This window comes from Myotis davidii, unplaced genomic scaffold, assembly GCF_000327345.1.
Source record: "Myotis davidii unplaced genomic scaffold, ASM32734v1 scaffold687, whole genome shotgun sequence".
Classification (NCBI taxonomy): domain Eukaryota; kingdom Metazoa; phylum Chordata; class Mammalia; order Chiroptera; family Vespertilionidae; genus Myotis; species Myotis davidii.
In genome coordinates, this window is record NW_006298971.1 from 313,155 (window position 1) to 334,051 (window position 20,897).

Below are 20,897 nucleotides of genomic sequence, written 5' to 3' on the forward strand. Positions count from 1 at the left end.
TTTTTTTTTTTCCAGAGAATTCCTTTATTGAAACTAAGTTTTACCATGAAATTTCACATACATGACGGAAAATACATACCAATTACATGTCAGGAAAAAATACTTTAATGGTATTATTGTATAGCTCATTGGCTAATTCCAGTGGATCCTCATCTCTTACTGCTGCCATTATCTCCAGTATTTGAATTATATGGCAAGGTTCATTTCTGTCTTTCAAACAGTGCCCATTTTCCCATTTCTTTTTGGTAGGAAATGACGTTTTTACATATTTTGAACCAGCATGTGTACTTTTGACTCCACACCAAGGTGCATCAGTCTCAATCATTAATTTTTCACTAGGTATTGACTTCAAAACTTCCAAATTAGCCTCAGTTTTCAGTGAGCAACCATTAAATCCTATATAGAGATCCAAGTCAACCAAAGCAGCTGCTGTTTCCTTGGTACCATCAAATGAATGCACTACTCCCCCTACACACCGATCTCTATTTCTTTTCATTATGTCCAAAAATTCAGCATGAGAGTTTCGGCAGTGAAGAAACATGGGTAATTTTGTCTGATCTGACAGTTCAAACTGTTTTTCAAAATATTTGAGCTGAGTATCTTTGGGACAAAACTGTAGTCGGTCAAAATCGAGTCCACATTCCCCTATTGCTACAACTTTCCCCTTGTTGTTTTCAGCAAGATTTAGCAACTCCATTAAGGAAATATCAGGATTATTCTTTTCAAATTCATCACATCTTGTAGGATGACATCCAACTGTACTGAAAAACATATCTGAAGCAGTTCTCAGAAAGATTTCTTCAAAATACAGCTGCCCACCAATAGACCCCACATCATTTCTGCTGGGCTCCAGCCTCTCCTCAGTATATTCTCTCTGCTCTGCCAGGCTGACTGAGCTCAGTGTGCTCTGCTGCTCAACATTCAGACAGACCCACGAACTTGTAGCGACTCATGACCGCGGCGCCGGGATCTCCTTGGCGGAAGCTACTAGTAAACATTTTAAAGAAGAGGATCACTGTAGTGACACCATTTTCCTGGCTACAAAGCCTTTCTTCCTGCTATTCCTCCTGATAATTATTCTTATCTACAGGGCGAATCTGTCCATTCCTTCATAAGGCCCTGGCCACAATTTAATACCCTGTTTAAACTCTTAATGGGTGGGGAGGCTAATTCTGTTTCACCATCAAAACTAACACACAGCAAGCTCATAACAAACATTTATAGATTTAAACCCTGAAAAGCTTAGGGAATCTCTTCTGTAGTGGGAAGGTCCTCAGGTATTAGAACATCAGATCTGAGGACTGAACTGAAAAACTTGCTTCCCGTTCTTTGATTCTAAATTAAGCAAACATTACTGGTACTGAATTAGAAACGAAAACAACTGAAAGTAGAAGTAGGCAAAAAAGTAAAACATTTGGAGTCGGATCATTAAACTATATGGAACATACCCAAATAGAGCAAACTGTTACTTAGCTTTCTTCCCTGTTCAGCCAATCACAAACCTTAATCTGCATCACCTGACCCTGCCCTTCTTGTGTGTAAATACATACAGGCTTTGCTCAACTATACACATTTATTACATAGCTGCAATCATAATACACATACTTTTGTATCCTTTTATTTGCTTCAATATTTTTATAATTTATAATTAATTTAAAGGGCTGCAAAATATGCCATCCAAGTATTTATACAATAGAGTACCATTAACCACTCCCATAGTGGGTTGGAAATTTAGGCTGTTTTCAGTGATATACTTTTCAAATCAGCTATTACAATGATGGAAAACTGGAAACAACTCAGGTTGTCAAATAAGGCAGGCATGAAATATCAAATAGTCACAAAAAGATGCTGAAGACTCACAGGTATTGCTAATTGCGCAAAAACAACTTACAGATATATATATTCTAGAAATGTAATCAATGATTATTTCTGGGAAGAATTGTAGCCAATTTTTCTTTTCTCTGCATTTCTTATCTTTTCTACAACAATCAAGGATTACATTTTTAAACATTTTAAAACAATATACTTACAAAACACTATCATATGAAAAAACATTCAAAGAAAAGCAGAAGACAAAATTATAAAAATCATATAAAACAAGCAACTTTTTATTAAGGCAAGAAAGTCTATAGGAGACTTTACTTCTATTTCCCCATGTTTTTTGTATATTCTCCAGTGAGCTCACAGGAACTCTAAGGAAGTTCCAGCAGTGGAATCACAGAGTCAAAACACTCTGCTCTTTGATTTCTGGTAGAGATGATCCCAACAACTTCCCCTGTTACCAGCACAATTATTGACTACATGAGTAACTCTCACCTTAAAGCAGTTCTCCTCTGACATGAGCTGTTCGGCTTTCCGCTGATATGCTGATTCCAAGAGACTCCTCGAAGTCTGTGTGTTCAGCTGGCCTCCAGTAGCCCCATTATTGTTTTCTGCCAGGTAAAGGTCAGTCACTTGTACACAGATCTCATCACTCACAATGTGCTGCAGCTGGAATCAAGCAAAGGCAACTAGACAATGAATCAAGAAAATACTTCTCCTTGTCATACACTCAACCTTCCTTTGATAGTTCTAGTCACTCAGCTCAAAAAGAGGTTTTGGGAATTGGTAATTTTTAAAAATCAGTCACACAAAACCATTATTATTTTTTTTCTTGGAGAATAACTAAGCCAAAATCTTCAGCCATATCACCGGTCCATGAGTAAAATATTCATATATATTTAAAAGCAAAACTACAGCCCTAGCCAGTGGCTCAGTGGACAGAGCGTCGGCCTGTGGACTCAAGGGTCCCAGGTTCGATTCCGGTCAAGGGCATGTACCTTGGTTGCGGGCACATCCCCAGTATGGGGTGTGCAGGAGGCAGTTGATTGATGTTTCTCTCTCATCAATGTTTCTAACTACCCCTCTCCTTTCCTCTCTGTAAAAAATCAATAAAATATATTTTTAAAAATAAATAAATAAAAGCAAAACTACAGACAATGGTTATTAATGTGCTACCTATTTAATAAAGTTCTAAGGAACTTGAAAAAATTTTTTTACATGAAAGAAAATTCCCATGGACGCCTATTTTTAGGGCACTTCTCTACCATTTATAACTTGCTTTCTTACATATTCTCACTTGATCCACAACTACCTTCGGAAGAGTCTGGAGAGGGGTGTTCTGATACATGAGACAAATTTACATGTTTGATAATAAAACTCACTGTGTACCCAAGGTGAGGAGAAGGGCCTTCGAGAACCATGAAAGCAAGATCCATGTCTATATCCCCAGCCCTAATACAAAGTCTGAAACTCATTACGTATTTAAGAAACTGTTGCTGAATTAACTGCCAAGGGCCTCAGCTGAAGGAGCAGAGTCAGGACTAACATTCAAGCTTTCTGACTCCTAGGGCCAATATTCTTTCTAATCACCTATTTTTCTACATCTGATAAAGTATAGTACTTAAATTATATATAATGTTAATTAACTCATTTCAAAACAGGTCAATCATGATGGACTACTGCTAACTTTTGTGACTATCTTATTAAATTATCTGATGACTAGAAAGTAGAATCTTTCATCTTACATTTCCATGAATCATGGCAATACTTCTACTGTGAAATAAAAATTTCCTCAAATAAAACTACCCATTACAATGCCAGAGAATGTTAAAAACAAAAGAAACAGATAAAGCAGAAAGCAAAAAGTTAACTGCAATATCAGCTTGTCTATTTTATTTTAAAATTCTCATAACTACTAAGCCATTCTATTTTTAGGAAGGTGTGTTCCTTTTGAAGTGCTAGCAACTATAACAACTACTTATTTTTAAAAGTCTTAAATAACAAGTATGCGTATTTGTACATAAATAAACACAGTGCAAGGTCAGAGGGTGAATGATTTGAGGGCAGTCTAAAAAGCCACAATTGGAGATGATTAAATAAATAACAATTAGTACAGACAATTGATTCTAATGGAGAATTAAAATAATGCTTATGACAACTTGATAACATAGAGAAAAGCTTAAGATAGTGTTTTAGAGAGAAAAAAAAGCAGCTTAAAGAAAATATATTCAAAGCATGGTCTCTACCATGTTGACACTTACACTTTACTAGAGGACCCATGCACGGATTCATGAACTGGTGGGGTCCCTAGACCTGGCATGCGCCCTCTCGCAATCTGGAACTCCTTGGAGGATGTCGGAGGCCCGGTGCATGGATTTGGCCAATCCCTGCAGGCCAGGTCGAGGGACCCCACTGGTGCACTGGGGCTCTAGTATGCATATAAGATCTTTGGTTAATCTCTTCCTGCACTTTCCCCTCCCTCTCCCCTCTGAGATTCATCAGTCTGTTCCATGTTTCCATGCCTGTGCACTGAGCGTCTGCCCCCTGATGGTCAATGCACGACATAGCTACCGGTCGAACAGTCGGACACTTAGCATATTAACCTTTTGTTATATAGGATACCTTCTTGTTAAAGTAGACCAGGTCACTAACTCCCCATTCCTACTCTGTTCTTGGATATTTGGCCCCTTCTAGAGTCTTTGGGAAGGGCATCACTATAATTCAGGGACAACTAGATAACTCCACACCCATCTAGGCTGGTCAGATTCTCACTCCTGCTAATCTGAAATGGCACAGTAAGTGTGCACGATAGACAGAAGAGCATCTGGATGGAAATATCAGGTAATGTTTGGGTCAGAGGCACTGCCATGGAAAGCCAAGGCTGGTGGTAGGTGGAATGGGGGCTGAGGATCCAATGTTCATTTGCAGAGAAAAGCATTAGAATGAAACAGATGTCTAGAAAAAAAGCATTCAGGCAAGAGGGGAAAATGTCCCAATCCAATTCCTATGTGATCTGGGCATCTACTGAGTTCTGTACTAGCTACCTATTTTATTCCTAAAACAAATCCCTCTTAAACTAGCCTGGAAATCATAAGATAAATGTATGGATTGACCCTGAAATATATGTTCTACCTCCAGTCAGGAATGAACTTAGGGAGAATACCAAGTGAGATGAGGTGAATGAGAGAAGATATGCCTTCAATTGAGGGGTTAAGATGAAAACCATCAACATAGATTTTCAACATATTGAATTAGGGTTTCTGGATGAAACCTGTTTCCATATAAAAGGACTAAATGTTATTACTGACTCAAAATCATAAGCTGGTGCTTCTAGTAAATGAACTAATTATATTTATTGTTTCAAAAAAAACCAATCTTGGCTTATAAAAAGTTAGTTTTAATGACGTTACTCCTAGCTGTAGCAGCAGCAAACTAACTTGTAAGCAGAAAAATAAGCATATGACAACTTTTAGTGGATGTTAACAGGGTTAGTCTCTCAAAAATTATGACCATAGCTAATTATATCTATAGAATGATTTCTGCCAGTCATGATATAGACCTCTTAAGGAAAACCTAATAACTTCTTCAACTTCCAGGAAAAAACTGTCTGCTTGATAACTTTCGTGAAGATGCCAAAATTGAGAAGCGTTTTCCCTGACTCTGAGAAGCTGCTATGGGAGGGATGCAGAGTCATGGGTACTCTACAAAGGATTTCATACTTTACCCCAAGGAAACAGTGGAGCAACAAACTTTTCTTTCCATAGTGGCAGTGTAGACTTTAGAATTATCTTTTTGCTTTTTTAAGTTTTCACTTTATTTTTTGTTAATCTCACCCAAGGATATTTTTCTATTCATTTTGAGAGAGTGGAAGGGAGGGAGAAAGACACAGAAACATCGATGTGAGAGAGACACATCAATTGGTTGTCTCCTGTACACACCCCAACCACAGCTGGGGATTGAGCAACTGAGGTACGTGCCCTTGACTGGAATCAAACCTGGGACCATTCAGGAGGGGATGGGCATGGGGGTGTGCCACTCTATACACTGAGCCAAACCGACTAGGGCAAGTTTTCACTTTAAAGATAGTAGTGCACCAACTACACACTCCCTTTGGAAGTTGAGAACTCAAGGCATAATGTATACTATTTGCTATAAAATTATCATTGCAATAGAGAACATCAAACATATTTACAAACACCCAGGGTGCCACAGCAACAAGCCACAAACCTAACTCAGAGAGATGATCAATGAAACCCTTTCTGTAAAAAGAACTTCAAATATTAAATGAAGAAAGTATATAGAATTACCAACACCTATAGAAGAGAAAAGGCTACCAGCAGAGAGCTCACCCCTGGTAGACGAGAACAGAGCTGGGCCTCCTGGGCAGAGATCAGGGTCGGGAACAATGCTGGCTCAACAGCCAGCCAGCAAGAAAGAGCCAAACATCAGGTGTGAGGCAGGCTCATCCGACTATGAGGGCACACTGAGCAAAGCAGAGGAGTCAATTATGTGGCTGAAGTGCTGCCACTTTGTTAACGGGAGATATCCCCACAGCACATTCACTTCCTCTCCCCTCTATAGAAGCATTCGTACATAAGCATCATTATAAACCCTTTCTTTGTGCCTGGTCCATCTTTAGGCAAGGCTATCTTCCTGTACTCACCCTCGCCCTCACCTGTCTGACGATGCTCTGGATGAGCTTGTCCATGGTGAAGGCAATGTAGGCATGAATGGTGAACATCTCTCGCAGTGAATCCTCATATTGTGATGAGTCAATGTTGCCATCCAGCAGGCTCCGCACCATATCCAGGAAAGCTGGGTAATAATCTTCTACATCAACATCCACTGTGGGAGAGATGGGACAGATGAGGCTTTACCCTGCTAGGAAAAGATCAGGAGAGCAGGCAGGGCAGGTCCCAGAGATGGCCTAAGGAGCATTGAATAAACCAACCCTACATACTCAAAGCATGCCTCCTCAATCCGCAGAAACACAATCTCACAGGCAGCTACAATCAGCAGCTCTATCAGAGGACAGTGATTCTGCAACTTCACCAGCAGCTTCCAGAACTCTGACCATGCCAGAAAGACACTTAGTGACAGGCTGGGCTCTGCATAAGAGAGCAAAATATCCCAGGGAAGAAGTTTCTTCAAAAAGTTGTTGGCTCCCCTGCTGAGAGAAAACTATCACCACCCTCCCACCCCCCCAACCCCCGCCTGTGAAGAGCATTCCTCACATGAGTCACTTGCTCACCAAGCTATTTCCATGAAACATAGAGGGACAGATGAGAAAAGCAGATAGAGTCACACTCTAGCATTGGGAAACCCTCAGGAACAGAATAAAGGGTGAGCAAATTAAATCCTCTATGAATAATAAAGTCATCTGCATCTGTCAAAGTCCTTTTGTTTCAAAATGGATTCCCAATGTTGTACTTCACAAATTGCACAGTGATTTGTGCTGCACATGAACCACTTCTGCCACCAGCTGGAATTTTATCAGTTGTGACAGAGACGTTGGAAACTACCAGAGTGCACAGGAATGGTGAAAGGACTCTTGACTGCAGCTTACTAAAATAAGACCCATTTATTTACACAAGGCTCAAAAACAAGCAGATTTGAAAGAGGCATGAGGAGGCTACTGGTATATTGGTTGTGTGTTGTTTCTTGATCTAGGTACTGGTTACACAGGTGTGTTCACTTTGTAAAAGTTCACTGAGCTATACAATTTGGATTTGTATGCTTTTCAGTATGTGTTACACTTCAATAAAAAGCTTTCACTTGCCCTGACAGGTTTGGCTCAGTGGATAGTGTCGGCCTGCGGACTGAAGGGTCCCAGGTTCGATTCCAGTCAAGGGCATGTACCTTGGTTGCGGGCACATCCCCAGGAGTGGGTGTGCAGGAGGTGGCTGATTGATGTTTCTCTCTCACCGATGTTTCTAACTCTCTATCCCTCTCCCTTCCTCTCTGTAAAAAATCAATAAAATATATATTTTTAAAAAAAGCTTTCACTAAAATGATATTTGATCACCAGTTTATAAAGTATATACAGGGGCAAAAAGGCTAAGAGCAAAAGCTGAGTCCATTTATCTGCAGTGTGATGGACTCATTCAAGACAAGCAAAACAGGACAATTACTGTTTAAGAGCAGCAACAGGCTTGAGTTTCATTAGAATATCACCTTGTTCAGAGCGACAGCATAGGCATGAGCCATGCTAGTGCCATGAAAAAATGCTGTTCTGCCAGAATAAAACAATGTGCAAATGCTCATGAGCTATGATCAGTGAAGCTGGCATTGTCACTCAAGACCAAACTATGTAAGCCTCAAACCAAGATAAGTCAGTGGTCAAGCCAGGATTAGGCCATTTTCTCTTATTTCTACCCAAGCAGGTGGAATCACCACACTGAGGTCCAAAACTTGTCTGTCAAGCTAGGATTAATCCAGATAAAGGTTTTTAGAATTCCCAGGGTCATTAGCTCTTCAACAGATTGAAGGCGAGAACCACACATGGGCTTCTTACATTAGCAACAGTTAGAAAAAAGAAAAGCTAATTTGCTCCACAGATTGGCTATTTCCTCAAGGGCACTGAAGAAAGGCTTCACGAAAAAGATTTTGGCTCACACCTCAAGTATTTAATTTATGAACTGAACAGTTATCTACACATAGGTAGCACAGAATTACTTAAAGCACATGAGGGATGGCTTCCTTAACCCCTATTTATTTTCCTTTTCTTGGTTCTCGATCTTCATTTCTGTTTTGCCTATTCTCCTGGCTCACACCATCTCTTGAGTTCCAGTCTCCTTTCCATACCCCCTTCTCCTTTTATTAGGAATGAGCCATGAACCCCTCTGGTTAAAGAGAAGTACTGCCCAAACACATCAGAAAATTCCCAACTGTCTTAGGCATGAACCACTAGGAATTTATGTTCTGTCATGCAGTGGAGCCAACTGAGTTTTTGTCTCTCTCTGTCCTTTGAAATTCTTTGTAATAACCCAGAGATCTGCCATTTGGGAAACTGATGGCAACTGTCATCCCCTCCGGGTGTCAAGTGTCCACAATCCAAGCATTGTAAAGGGTGGTTTGCATATTTTCTTCACTTATCCCAACAACCTCATAAAGTAACAAGTAGCACAGGTTCAGAGTGCTAAGTAAGGTCACACAACCAGTAAGTTGCAGAACTAGGATTTGAACTCCTCTGAAGCCTGCCTGTGCCCCATGTATAAAAGGAAAGTCCTGAGTCTAACTAGGCCCCAAGGTCACCAACCCCTCACATCTTCTGTAAACCAGCAGTCTAGGCACTCACTAGGTTCTTTAAGACGGAGCTGAATGGCAGGACTGTCACTCTTGTCTCGCTTTATGCCCAGCACTTCCCGCTCCCACTCCCTCTCTCGGTTTTCTTCTTCGATCTGCCGTTCTGCTTGGGAACAAATCCGCAGAAGTCTCAAGCAAAGAATCTGGTGCAGTCGCATAAAGATGTACCAGTTGTTGTTAACATAGAAGAGGTTGTACACTTCATCCATCCCTCTTAGCTTCTGTGCTGTTGTGTTACTAAACAGTAGCTTGGACTTAGGGGAGCTGCCCCCAACCCCATTGTGCTTCTTAGCCACTCCTGTGGCCTCATCTACATCCATCTCTTCTTCTTCCTCTTCTTCTACATCCGATAGATCACCCCTCTGAGCAAAGAGCAGATCTGGAATGAAGTGATGCATGATCTGCTTGATTTTGTACTTGTCCTCCTTCTGAATGCCTGCCTGTCTCTTCACATGGTGGATAATCAGGGCAGCGGCGTCCTCCAGGATCTGCTTGTCTTCATAGGCCAGAGAGAGGTGTGGGCCAGCAGGTACGCCAGCATTTTCTTCAGTAGCCTGCTCTTGCCGCTACCAGGAGAGAGAGAGATACAAAGTAGTAAGTGCCATATCCATAGCAACAACCAACAGACCTATGAGACAACACATCAGTACATCCAATTATTAACCATAGTGACTATTATTTTCCAATCCAAAACGTCTAGAAACAATAAGGTAATGTGGAAGATGTGGTTTGAGAACAAAATATTGGTTACCTTCTAGACTTTGAAGACTGATAGGGGACATTGGGACAATCTAAAATTCTGAATTAACATTTATGGAGGAAGTAGTCAGTATGAGATCTAGGATTCACTTTAAAATACTTCTGCGGTGGAAGTGCAGAAAGTGTTAGATGTAAAAACAATGACAAAATAGAAATAATTATTCAAATTTATGTAAGAGCTCACTTTATTATTTTCTCCCCTTTCATGTACATTTGACATTTTCACACTAAAAAGCTTTTTAAAATTCAAGATCATATCACTTTGAGGAATTTTCAACCACACTACATTTATGTCTCTATCCATCCCCTAAGACTGTGAGCTCAAAGAAAATAGGATTATTTTCTTATTCATCACAGTATCCTAGCTCCTGAACTACATATAATCTTTATAAGTATGCTGAATAAACGAGGATTAGAAAGAATTTGGTATCAGTGAGAAGAGTTTAAGTAGTGGGAAGCTGAGGCAAGCCAATCAAATACAAGGTACTCAAGCAGTGAATGGGGAGAAGTGGGGTTGTCAACTGAAACCAGGAGGGTAAACTAGGAAACCAGTAAGATAGCTTAAGTAGAAAGGTAAGGTTAAGAGTTAAAATGGTAGAATCAGGAATAGAAGCCTATGACAGTTATGAAGCAAGAATCAACAACAAGTCTTAGAGCAGTGGTTCTCAACCTTGGCTTCACATTAGAATCACCTGGGAATCTCTTTAAAATCTTGATTTCTGGGCCTCACCCTCCGGAAATTGTTTCTTTGTTACTAATGTTGTGGCCCCACCCCATAACAAAGAAACAGAATTTCCGGAGGGTGAGGCCCAGAAATCAGGATTTTAAAGACTCCCAGGTGATTCTAATGTGCAGCCAAGGTTGAGAACCACTGTCTTAGAGGGTCTCGATTTCATATAACAAAGGTAATTTCTAGGAATCAAAGCTATACAGAGATTGGAGCCCCCTTACAGGTGTAGAAACTTCCAGCTCACCTCATCATAGATACTCTCAATCTCGTTGAGTAAGCTCTTAGACCTCAGGACCTTGGTGTCATTCTGTTTAAAGTTGATACCCTGATGGTCCAGAGACTTCAAGTAGTATTTCTCATTTTGCTCTCGCCACACCTTGTTAAAGCCCCTCTGGGCTTCTCGCCATTCTTCCTCTTTCATCTTCAACCTAGTCGGGTATGGAGTGGGGTGGAAACACAGGTGGAAGTCAAACTCTTTGGAATGGAATCCTGGCTTTGCTGTACCAGTGAAATAGGGATAACAGCACCTAACCCACACCTGAAACCTATATGATCATGTTGACCAATGTCACCCCAATAAATTTAATAAATGGATAGGTATGATAGGCCTGTCAAAATTATTGGTGACTTGGGATAAATGTTATTCAAACCAGTCTTTAACTCTGCTACATGAGGAAATTACTCATTCAGGATTTGGGGGAAGTAATTTGTCCCAAAGTCAATCCTACTTAGAACAGTATTTCTCAAACAGCATTCCATGGAATATTCTTAAATATTCTCATCCTTGGCCAGCTAACACAAAGTTAAACAAGTTTTTTTGGTACAAAACCTCTAAGAATGTTTACTATGCGAACATAAATGCAAAAGTCCAAGAGTAGAGAGCTTGCAGTGTAATGTTTCTTTTGACACAGTTTGGGAAGTTCTGATGAGAACTGATCTTAACCCTCCAGAAGAGGAGAGGAGAGTAAAATAAAAAACAACATGGAAACTGAAGAATATTCTACATCTCAAAGCTAAAAGTTAAATGCTTCTGGTAAAGAGAAATAATCTGTGGCAGTATCTGAGGGGAAGACTAGGGAGGAATGCTAAATTGGGGCATCTGTGCAGCAGACAAGAATTCCTTTTCACCAGGTGATACTGAGTGAGGGGGACCCAGCTCTTAGCTTGGACTCACAATGTGGTCCAGACTTGGAGGAACCTGGGCTTAGCCCTGGCTCTGGCCCCCTCCTTTGATGGGCACAAAAGCCCCTCCACAACTCAGGCTGAAGGCTTATTAGGAGAAAGAAAAAGACATTCTTGGTAGAAAGGCACTCTTAAGTCTTTTAAAATAATACTTATGAATTTTACGAAGACAAAGGGTCTCTTTTTAAAAACCAAAGATGTTATAAGGGTTAGTACTGAACGAACGGTAGGAACATGGGTGGTGATTTTCTTCTTTGTTCTTTTTTAAACTTTAAAGTATGGCCTCAAACACAGAGCATTCCACTATGGACTTTAAACGTTTGCCCTCTACTGTTGATTACACAGAACCCCATCAAGAAGCTCCACCAGCATGCTCAATCTGGCAGCACACATACTAAAATTGGAACAATACAGAGAAGATTAGCAGGGGCCCTGTGCAAGGATGACACGCAAATTTGTAAAGTGTTGTGTATGTGTAGTTTTAAGAAGCCCCACTATCCCACACTGTACCTGACTTTCAATAACCAGAACGGGGAGAAATGGAGGTCTCATGGGATAACAAGGTAAAAAATGAGCTTCATTTAATGGGACACCAACTATGTCCTGAAGCACAGGAGAGCACGAAGGGCACATTTGTTTGGATACCTTTTAAGTACAATGGGGACAGCAATGGAGGGGTTCTTCCTCAGACCATCAATGATGTCGGCTGCTTTGTCAGCATATATCCTCTGGAGTGCTTTTCGATGGATGACTTCTGATGTGCCCCCAAGGGTGTTGTCCAAGCGAAATTTGGCTTGTTCCTCAGCAGACAAGCGGGAAAGCTTCTTCTGTATTGCCTCCAGAACCCGGATTGTTGCCAGATTGGTCTCTAAAACTACATCAAGCTAAAGAAAAAGACAAAGTGTGCTCAGGATCCAAATCAGAATAGAATAGTAGTTAGGAGTATAAGGTAAGGAGTCAAACTCCCTGGACTGGAATCCTGGCTCTGCCGTAAAAGCCACAGAAGACTGTTTTCTTGCCAGTAAAATAGGGATACCAATCGATATGTTTCTCCCACATCAATATTTCTCTCTGTCGTTCCCTCTCTCTTCCACTCTCTCTAAAAATCAATGGAAAAATATCCTTGGGTAAGGATTAAATAAATAAATAAATAAGTGATGAATAAGTGGTAGTCATTACTTCTACCACCACCAGTGCGCTTGGCTTAGGACTACTAATCCCAGTGTAGAGGGACTTAACAGGAAGCAACCTTACAGACACTTTACCCTGAACTTTTCTGAATTGTTAAGATCTGTTACAAACTAACAATCAAAAAACAAAACAGCCCTAGCCAGTTTGGCTCAGTGGATAGAGCGTTGGTCGGCAGACTGAAAGGTCCCAGGTTCAATTCTGGTCAAGGGGACATACCTCGGTTGCAAGCTCCTCCCTGGCTGGAGCCCTAGTCAGGGCTCGTCTAGGAGACAACCAATCTATGTGTTTCTCTCACATCAATGTTTCTCTCTGTCTTTCCCTCTCTCTCCAATCTCTAAAATCAATGGAAAAATTTGGATTGAACTTCCTGGTTCTCTTATGATTAAATAGGGCCACATAACGAGTTCTGGCAAATGAGTTATTAACAGATGGATCAGAATACTTATTACTTCCAGGCTAGAGCATTTAAAGGTGCAAAACCCTTCTGAGCAATCTTTTTCCTTCCAGTGACTGGCAATGTTCAAGATGGTGGCACTCTGTCAGCCTGGGACCGAGTAATTCTGATGAGCAGAATACCCCACTAAACATCAATGTACATGTAACAGGATCAAGGAATAAATCTGTTTCTTAAAGCCACTAAAATTCGGGGAAGGAGGAGGTTGTCTGTATTGTAGGATCACTTACCTATCCTGATGTATAAAAGGAATTCTTGAACACCACTGTATTGATAAGAGATTTTCAGAAAGGAACACTCCTTTTAACTAGCCCATCCCACCCAAGCCTAAACACACACACACACACACACACACACACACACACACACACACACACTTCTGTCACCTTTATTCCTATTATCACAAATAGGAAATGAGACTGTGGCCTCTCATTTGCTTGCATACCACTTGAGAATCAAAAAAGATTCTAACCTCTGCTTTCTAACTCATCTCACCTTACTAGACATAGGTAACAAAGAAATGCTTTCTTTAAACTTTCCATGGAAGTCACCATCTATCAAGATTTAGTTCTCTGCAAATGGTTGAAGCTCCTCATAAACCCTGAGCAGAGATGGCCAATCACCTGCCAGGACCAAGCAACATCTGACTTCATTCAAAACATGCCACAGACAGCTGGAGTGAGTGTGGGGATAGCTGGCAGAAGGATAAACTAGTATGGGCTAACAAAGAGCAAGGTATCACCCATCTACAGGGAGAAGCAGGGTCAGTAAGTTTTATATAATAAATACATTAAACCAGCGGTTCTCAACCTGTGGGTCACGACCCCTTTGGCGGTCAAACGACCCTTTCACAGGGGTCGTCTAAGACCATCTTGCATATCAGATATTTACATTACGATTCATAACAGTAGCAACATTAGTTATGAAGTAGCAACGAAAATAATTTTATGGTTGGGTCACAACATGAGGAACTGTATTTAAAGGGCCATAACGTTGAGAACCACTGCATTAAATATAGGACACATGTAACTTTACCACTTAAGCACATTTAACATGCCCTTTTCTTTTTTTTAAATTGATTTGAGAGAGCGAGCGAAAAACATGGATTGGTTGCCTTTGGCACATTCCCCTACCGGGGACCGAACTTGCAACCAGGGCAAGTGCCCTGACTGGGAATTGAACCCACCACCTTTCTATGTACGGAACAACGCTCCAACCAACTGAGCTACACTGGCCAGGGAAAAATATTCCCTTTTCTTGTTGATAATATCAGTGAACATGGGGGATTCAGAACCCATTTTCAGTATTTCCACTTCTGGCATAGGGGCTCTACCGGCTCATTTATTCATTCAAGCCCTTCCTAACTACTTTAAAATAAAATCCCTAATTTAACTTTCTTTCAAAGGGAGCCAACCACATCAATATCAGAACTATGAAAGAAGAATTTCAATTCCCACAGGAGAGCTGGTTTGCTAACCACCTGCTAAGAATAATAATACATCAAAACAACAATGAAGTACCATCTCACACCTGTCAGGATGGCTATCATCAAAAAATCAACAAACAACAAGTGCTGGAGAGGATGTGGAGAAAAAGGAATACTCGTGCACTGCTGGTGGGAATGCAGACTGGTGCAGCCACTATGGAAGACAGTATGGAGTTTCCTCAAAAAACTGAAAATGGAACTCATAGTTGACCCAGTGATCCCACTTCAGGAATATATCCCAAGAAACTAAAAACACCAATCAGAAAGGATATCTGCACCGGGGGGCAGGGTAAGAGATCAACTGAAGGACTTGTATGCATGCATATAAGCATAACCAATGGACACAAGACACTAGAGGGTAGGAGAGGCCGGGGAAGGTCAAGGGGGAAAGAAAAAAGGAGACATATGTAATACTCTTTGTAATACTTTAAGCGATAAAACAAAATTTTTTAAAAAATAACAATACACTTTAAAATAAATAATTTCCAGCAGCCTCAAAAAAGCCCAGTAGGCCTTACTACAGTACTAAGTTTTTATATACCTTTGTAAAATAAAATAATCTTTAAAATGCCATTAAAAATTCAAATTAGCCCTAGCTGGTTTCGCTCAGTGGATAGAGGGTTGGCCTGACACTGAAGGGTCCTGGGTTTGATTCCAGTCAAAGGCCATGCCTGGGTTGATCAGGAGGCAGTCAATCAGTGATTCTCTCCCCTCACTGATGTTTCTATCTCTCTCTCCCTCTCACTTCCTCTCTGAAACTAATAAATGCATATTAAAAAAAAGAAAAAGAAAAAAAGACCCTGCAATTTATAAAAAAAAATAAAAATTTCAGCCCTAACCGGTTTGGCTCAGTGGACAGAGCAGCGTCCTGCGGACTGAAGAGTCCCAGGTTCGATTCCGGTCAAGGGCATGTACCTTGGTTGCTGTCACATCCCCAGTAGGGGGTGTACAGGAGGCAGCTGATCGATGTTTCTCTCTCATCGATGTTTCTCACTCTCTATCCCTCTGTCCCTTCCTCTCTGTAAAAAATCAATAAAATATATTTTTAAAAAATTTCAAATTATTATTCAGCTACCAATTGATAATTTCAATTAAAAGGGTTAAAGTGGCCTAGATAAGTCACATTTGCCATAAAAATATTACTAACATATTTGACAAACTCTTAAAGTATGGTAAGTACAACAAGCATTTACCACAAAAGAACATGAACCTCTAACACTTTAGTCTTAAAAGTAAACCCTCACAGATAAGTATTTAAGATATTTTATTTAGCATCTCCCATTTTTCCAAACTTCAAATGATCAAGGAAGCTGTACCTCAAAGCGTTCGTCTTCACAACGATAGATATGTTCTTCATACTGAGTTTTCTTGGAACTAACAAAGGTGGAGTCTTCAGACCAGGAAGGGAAGGAAACCCAGGTATCATTTAAAACCTTTAGGTAATAGAACAGAAATTGAAACAAAAATGTAACAAAGCTTTCTGGCAAGTAAATATTCTCAATAAAAAGACACAATTCTAGGAGAAGGAAGAATCTTTTAACATTACAAGCTTCCCCTTTAGCAAGTTTACAACATATATTAGAGTAAGGAAAAGGTTCTGAATATAAGCGTAAAACATTTTCTTTTAAAAAATGACAGAGCCCTGGCTGGTTTTGCTCAGTGGATAGAGTGTCGACCTGCAGACTGGAGGGTCCCAGGTTCGATTGCAGTCAAGGGCACATGCTCGGTAAGGGGCGTGCAGGAGGCAGCCAATCGATGATTCTCTCTCATCATTGATGTTTCTATCTCTATCTCCCTCTCCTTCCTCTCTGAAATCAATAAACACACACACACACACACACACACACACACACATATATATATATATATATAGAGAGAGAGAGAGAGAGAGAGAGAGATCTTGATTTCTTCACTGATATAAATTCTTGATTCCTAGGATCATTCCCTTCCAGATAAAGTTGAGGTTTCAGGGTTGTTCCTTTCTGGGGAAGGCCTTACCTCTTTACAGAGCGGAGTCCGTCCTGTACACTTGGGCTGCTGGTAACTCTTTGGGAGGGCTCGGTAGCTGGAACCCAACCGTTTACAAGAGGCATAATCTATTTCCATGGCAATGCCCTCTGTAGCTCGTTCCTTTGGAAAGGTTTCCAAATGTACAGACTCCTTATAGCCCAGAAAGTTTTTAAACCAATTAAACAATTCAGGGAATTTCCTGAAAAATCAAACCAAAAACTGGTGAGCAATTAGAAGCACGGTGCAGTTATTCTGAGATATGATTACCACTATTTGGTGTTAAGTCAGAACTTTGCTACCAAGAACAAAGTCCAATGGCAATTATTGCTTCTAAGCATTTGGCTTCCCCTTTTCTTACAGAGTGCTCTACAGTCAGTTAAGGTGATGATAGAAGAGTGCACTGAAATCAGACAAAGCCAAGGATATTGCTTCAGTATGAAGATCATTTTTAGGTTGTCAAATACAATCAAGACTCTAGAATCCTGGAATAGACTGGCCTCTATAACATCCTACACTGAACAGGGGATCAAGAGACTACCACTAGTGCTAGCCAATGGCCTCTCTAATTTTTTTCATCTCTAGAGTTGAAACAGAAGTCTTTCCAGAAGACTCTTGACATTGTATGAGCCAAATGACCTAACACAATCAAATTAATTTTGCCTATCATATACTTTCACAAACTAAGTTTATTTCAATTCCATATCATGCATCAGAGCTAAGGCCCCTCAACTCTACTTACCCCAGGAAAGGAGAGACTAATTGCACAAGCTCAGCCCGAGAGATGACCTCCTGGTTAAAGATAACAAGACAGCGCAGGAAATTTTCATAGGCCTCTGCATTCCGCAGAGCCTTTCGAACCTTATGGAGACAACCAGAAGAGAATGATTAAGTGGGGAATGAAGCGATCTGGGATTACTTTTAAATGACTAAGGAAATTTGAAGTTACCTGATGATTCTAAGGAATTAACATTTTTTTTCATATGTGTTAATGATTATGTTTGAAAAAAGGTTTTATTTTAAAAGGAAACTGAATTAAATAATATCTGGGTGCTGTCTGCAAGCAATTTGGGGTGGATGAGAGCACACATGAAAGCAGCAATATTGGCTAGCAACTGGATGATGGGTAATGAGGAGTCAGTTTACTATTCTCTTTAATTAATTTCACATGTTTAAAATTTTCCATAATAAAAAATTTTTCAAAATGAGATCCTGAAGTAAGACATTTACCTTCTCATACTCTTGATTCTCCAAACCAAAATCAGAGTACTTCAAGTTTTTGTTTCCTCTCCTAACAGATGTTTACAGCAAGAATCTTGTCAACACTGTTTTGGTAACCTTAAATAATGAACTTTTTAAATAAGATACTTGTGTCCTCTGACCCAATTATTTTCCTTCTTCCATTTATAATATTAAGCATTTTAATATCCAAAAATCTAAAACTGTTCAATGGCATAGACAAAGTAAAACTAGCCTGGCTAGATGAGCAAGCTGAAGTTTTAATTTCAGAAGTATTTAGCACTGTGTTCCTTTATTGGGGGATTGCAGACCATGTGGTTTTATCAACCCCTTCTCCAGGCTCCCATATACTACTCATAACTACCAATCAGTAAACACAATATAAAATACTTTCATGCCCTAACTGATTTGGTTCAGTGGATAGTGTATCAGCCTGCGGACTGAAGGGTCCCAGGTCCGATTCCGGTCAAGGGCACATGCCTGGGTTGTGGGCTTGATCCCCAGTAGGGGACATGCAGGAGGCAGCCGATCAATGATTCTCTCTCAACACTGGTGTTTCTATCTTCTCTTTACCTCTCCCTTCCTCTCAGATATCAATAAAGATATATTAAATAAATAAATAAAATATCTACCTTCAAAGCCAAAGGTCAAAGAGCACTTCACTGCTGTACTATATACCATATTTACTTTTTATTTTTATTAGCTTTTAAACATACGCAGAGTAAACAGAATACTCTAATGAACCCCATATAATCACCCTGCCTTAATGATTAATATATAGCAGTAGTTCTCAACCTTCTGGCCCTTTAAATACAGTTCCTCATGTTGTGACCCAACCATAAAATTATTTTCGTTGCTACTTCATAACTGTAATGTTGCAACTGTTATGAATCGTAATGTAAATATCTGATATGCAGGATGGTCTTAGGCGACCCCTGTGAAAGGGTCGTTCGACCGCCAAAGGGGTTGAGAACCGCTGATATATAGTAAATTTGGTTTCATTTAAACGCATTTCCAACCAATGAGTTTTAAAGTAAATTCCAGACATTTCATCTACACCTAACTCAGTATATATCTCCAAGAAAGAAGTAGTACTCAAAAACAACAACAGCCCTGGCCAGGATTAGAGCATCGTCCCAGGTTGTGGGTTTGAGCCCTGGTAAGGGTACATGCACAAACCAACCAATGAATGTATAGATAAGTAGAACAACAAATTGATGTTTTTTTCTCTCTGCCCCCCGCTCTAAAATCAGTAAGTGAAAAAAAAACAAAACAACCACAAGATACCATTCCTCTTTAAAAATTGAACTCATTTTTCCCCCCTACCCCCACACTTTCTTTGACATTTGTTGGTTGTGACCTGAACTTCTTTATTTGCCTTAGATTAGAATCATCAAGTGCCCAGGCAGCCCTCAGAAATGATTCAAGTCAGAGTCTCGACTTTTTGCAGAACAGCTCACAGGCACAGCAGGCTTAGGAGAGATGAGATCAAGAGGCACCAATAATGGCGATAATAAGTCGTTCGCCTTTTTGCAAAAACCCACAATTGCAAGACAGAGTAAATCACCAGCAGATCAATCCAAGCTGGCTCCCGCCAGTGAGAAGTCTGACAGTTGACAGTCACCCTGATGAAAGTAGCCTACTAATCATCAAGTTAGCTCCAAGGAGGAAGTCAGACACAGGAGAAAGGTCAAACACACACACCCTAAAATACCGTTTAAACAGTGATCACCATTTCAGGCTGTCTATTAGAATTACCTGGGGAGCTTTGAAAACTAAATCAGAATCCCCAGGAACTCTATATGTGATTCTGCAAATAAGTATCACAAGCGATTAGAAGATTACGAGTCATCTTAAGCCTTCCACAACTGGTGCACCGACACTCCCCAATGTACAGACTTGGCCACCTGCAACAGGGGGCTCCAAAAACTTTTGAGAGTATTTAATATATCATGTGTTTTATTAAAGCTGTCTTCCACCATGAAAAATGCAGTATTTTGTTGCAAACCATTTCACAAAATCAAAGTACACAATGCTATAATTTCTCTAGCACTGAAAGGACCTACAACTTATAAACTATGTCAAACAGTAGAAAGCCCTAAACAGCTTGATGCCTCTAAAAAAAACCTTGAGGATGGTGATTTTCTTTTGGTATTAATGGCCGGTATTAAATCTAATTCATTCATTTACTCACCTTATCAAAAAATAATGATTCAGTTCCTACACCATGCTTGCTGGCATCTGCCATAGAAGAATCCTTTAGGCTGAGAAGTTTGGGTTTCTTCTGCAAAAGTAGGAAAAATAGAAACATGCTAAAATTTAAAGGGTGGATGCCTCTATTATATTTTCACGTGTTCAATGGTTTCCTTATTAACCAACGTTAATAATTTGCAACAAATGAGAGAATTCAAGTACTAACTTGCTTTACACCCTATAAGATTTCCACCCGTCTTCTCTATTTGCCTGTCATTTTTCCCCCCAGAGGATCATTCTACTCCTCAAATATTCTCTCTACTTTTCCCATGGGCCAAAAGTATGGAGGCAGAAGAGAATGTCTGTAAATTCATGAAGAGAATATAGTATATTTTTCTAATAGAAGGAATAACTATCTTGTCAGCAATATTCATTCAGATCAATTTAAGACTGGCCTTTTAATTGTTTTTTGTTAATCCTCAATGGAGGATATTTTTTCCATTGTTTCTTAGAGAGAATGGAAGGGAAGG

The 20,897-nt window shown here is 40.1% G+C and overlaps 2 protein-coding genes and 1 long non-coding RNA gene across 8 annotated transcripts in view; 1 reads left to right on the top strand and 2 right to left on the bottom strand.

The window, feature by feature from the left end:
• LOC102771683 (putative deoxyribonuclease TATDN1) lies at positions 1-13,505 on the bottom strand. 2 transcript variants are annotated; one of them, XM_015571021.1, is made up of 3 exons: positions 13,500-13,505; positions 2,020-2,025; positions 1-774 (listed from the first exon to the last, which is right to left on the bottom strand). In XM_015571021.1, the coding sequence occupies exon 3, from the start codon at positions 770-772 to the stop codon at positions 83-85; it is 690 nt and encodes a 229-aa protein (XP_015426507.1). In that variant the 5' UTR covers positions 773-774; positions 2,020-2,025; positions 13,500-13,505; the 3' UTR covers positions 1-82. The 2 variants fall into 2 exon arrangements, with proteins under 2 accessions (XP_015426507.1, XP_015426508.1); XM_015571022.1 differs by lacking the exons at positions 2,020-2,025; positions 13,500-13,505 and having other exon boundaries at positions 1-587; positions 631-695.
• The window catches only part of SIN3A (SIN3 transcription regulator family member A), a 78,588-nt gene that overhangs the window by 19,109 nt on the left and 38,582 nt on the right, over positions 1-20,897 (bottom strand). For all 5 annotated transcript variants that reach the window (XM_006774576.2, XM_015571020.1, XM_006774575.2 and 2 more), the window contains 9 exons: positions 20,369-20,458; positions 17,678-17,796; positions 16,927-17,137; positions 16,245-16,361; positions 12,443-12,681; positions 10,860-11,043; positions 9,119-9,692; positions 6,497-6,666; positions 2,317-2,490 (listed from right to left, as the gene is read on the bottom strand). In XM_006774576.2, coding sequence (XP_006774639.1) covers positions 2,317-2,490; positions 6,497-6,666; positions 9,119-9,692; positions 10,860-11,043; positions 12,443-12,681; positions 16,245-16,361; positions 16,927-17,137; positions 17,678-17,796; positions 20,369-20,458 — 1,878 coding nt within the window. The remainder of the gene's footprint in view (positions 1-2,316; positions 2,491-6,496; positions 6,667-9,118; positions 9,693-10,859; positions 11,044-12,442; positions 12,682-16,244; positions 16,362-16,926; positions 17,138-17,677; positions 17,797-20,368; positions 20,459-20,897) is intronic.
• The window catches only part of LOC107184792, a 25,017-nt gene continuing 10,711 nt past the window's right edge, over positions 6,592-20,897 (top strand). Inside the window, exon 1 of the long non-coding RNA XR_001515701.1 lies at positions 6,592-6,668. This is a non-coding gene — a long non-coding RNA (uncharacterized LOC107184792). The remainder of the gene's footprint in view (positions 6,669-20,897) is intronic.

Excerpts from the sequence above, each read along its gene's own strand:
- LOC102771683 (XM_015571021.1), bottom strand. The coding sequence starts at position 772 with ATGTTTTTCAGTACAGTTGGATGTCATCCTACAAGATGTGATGAATTT.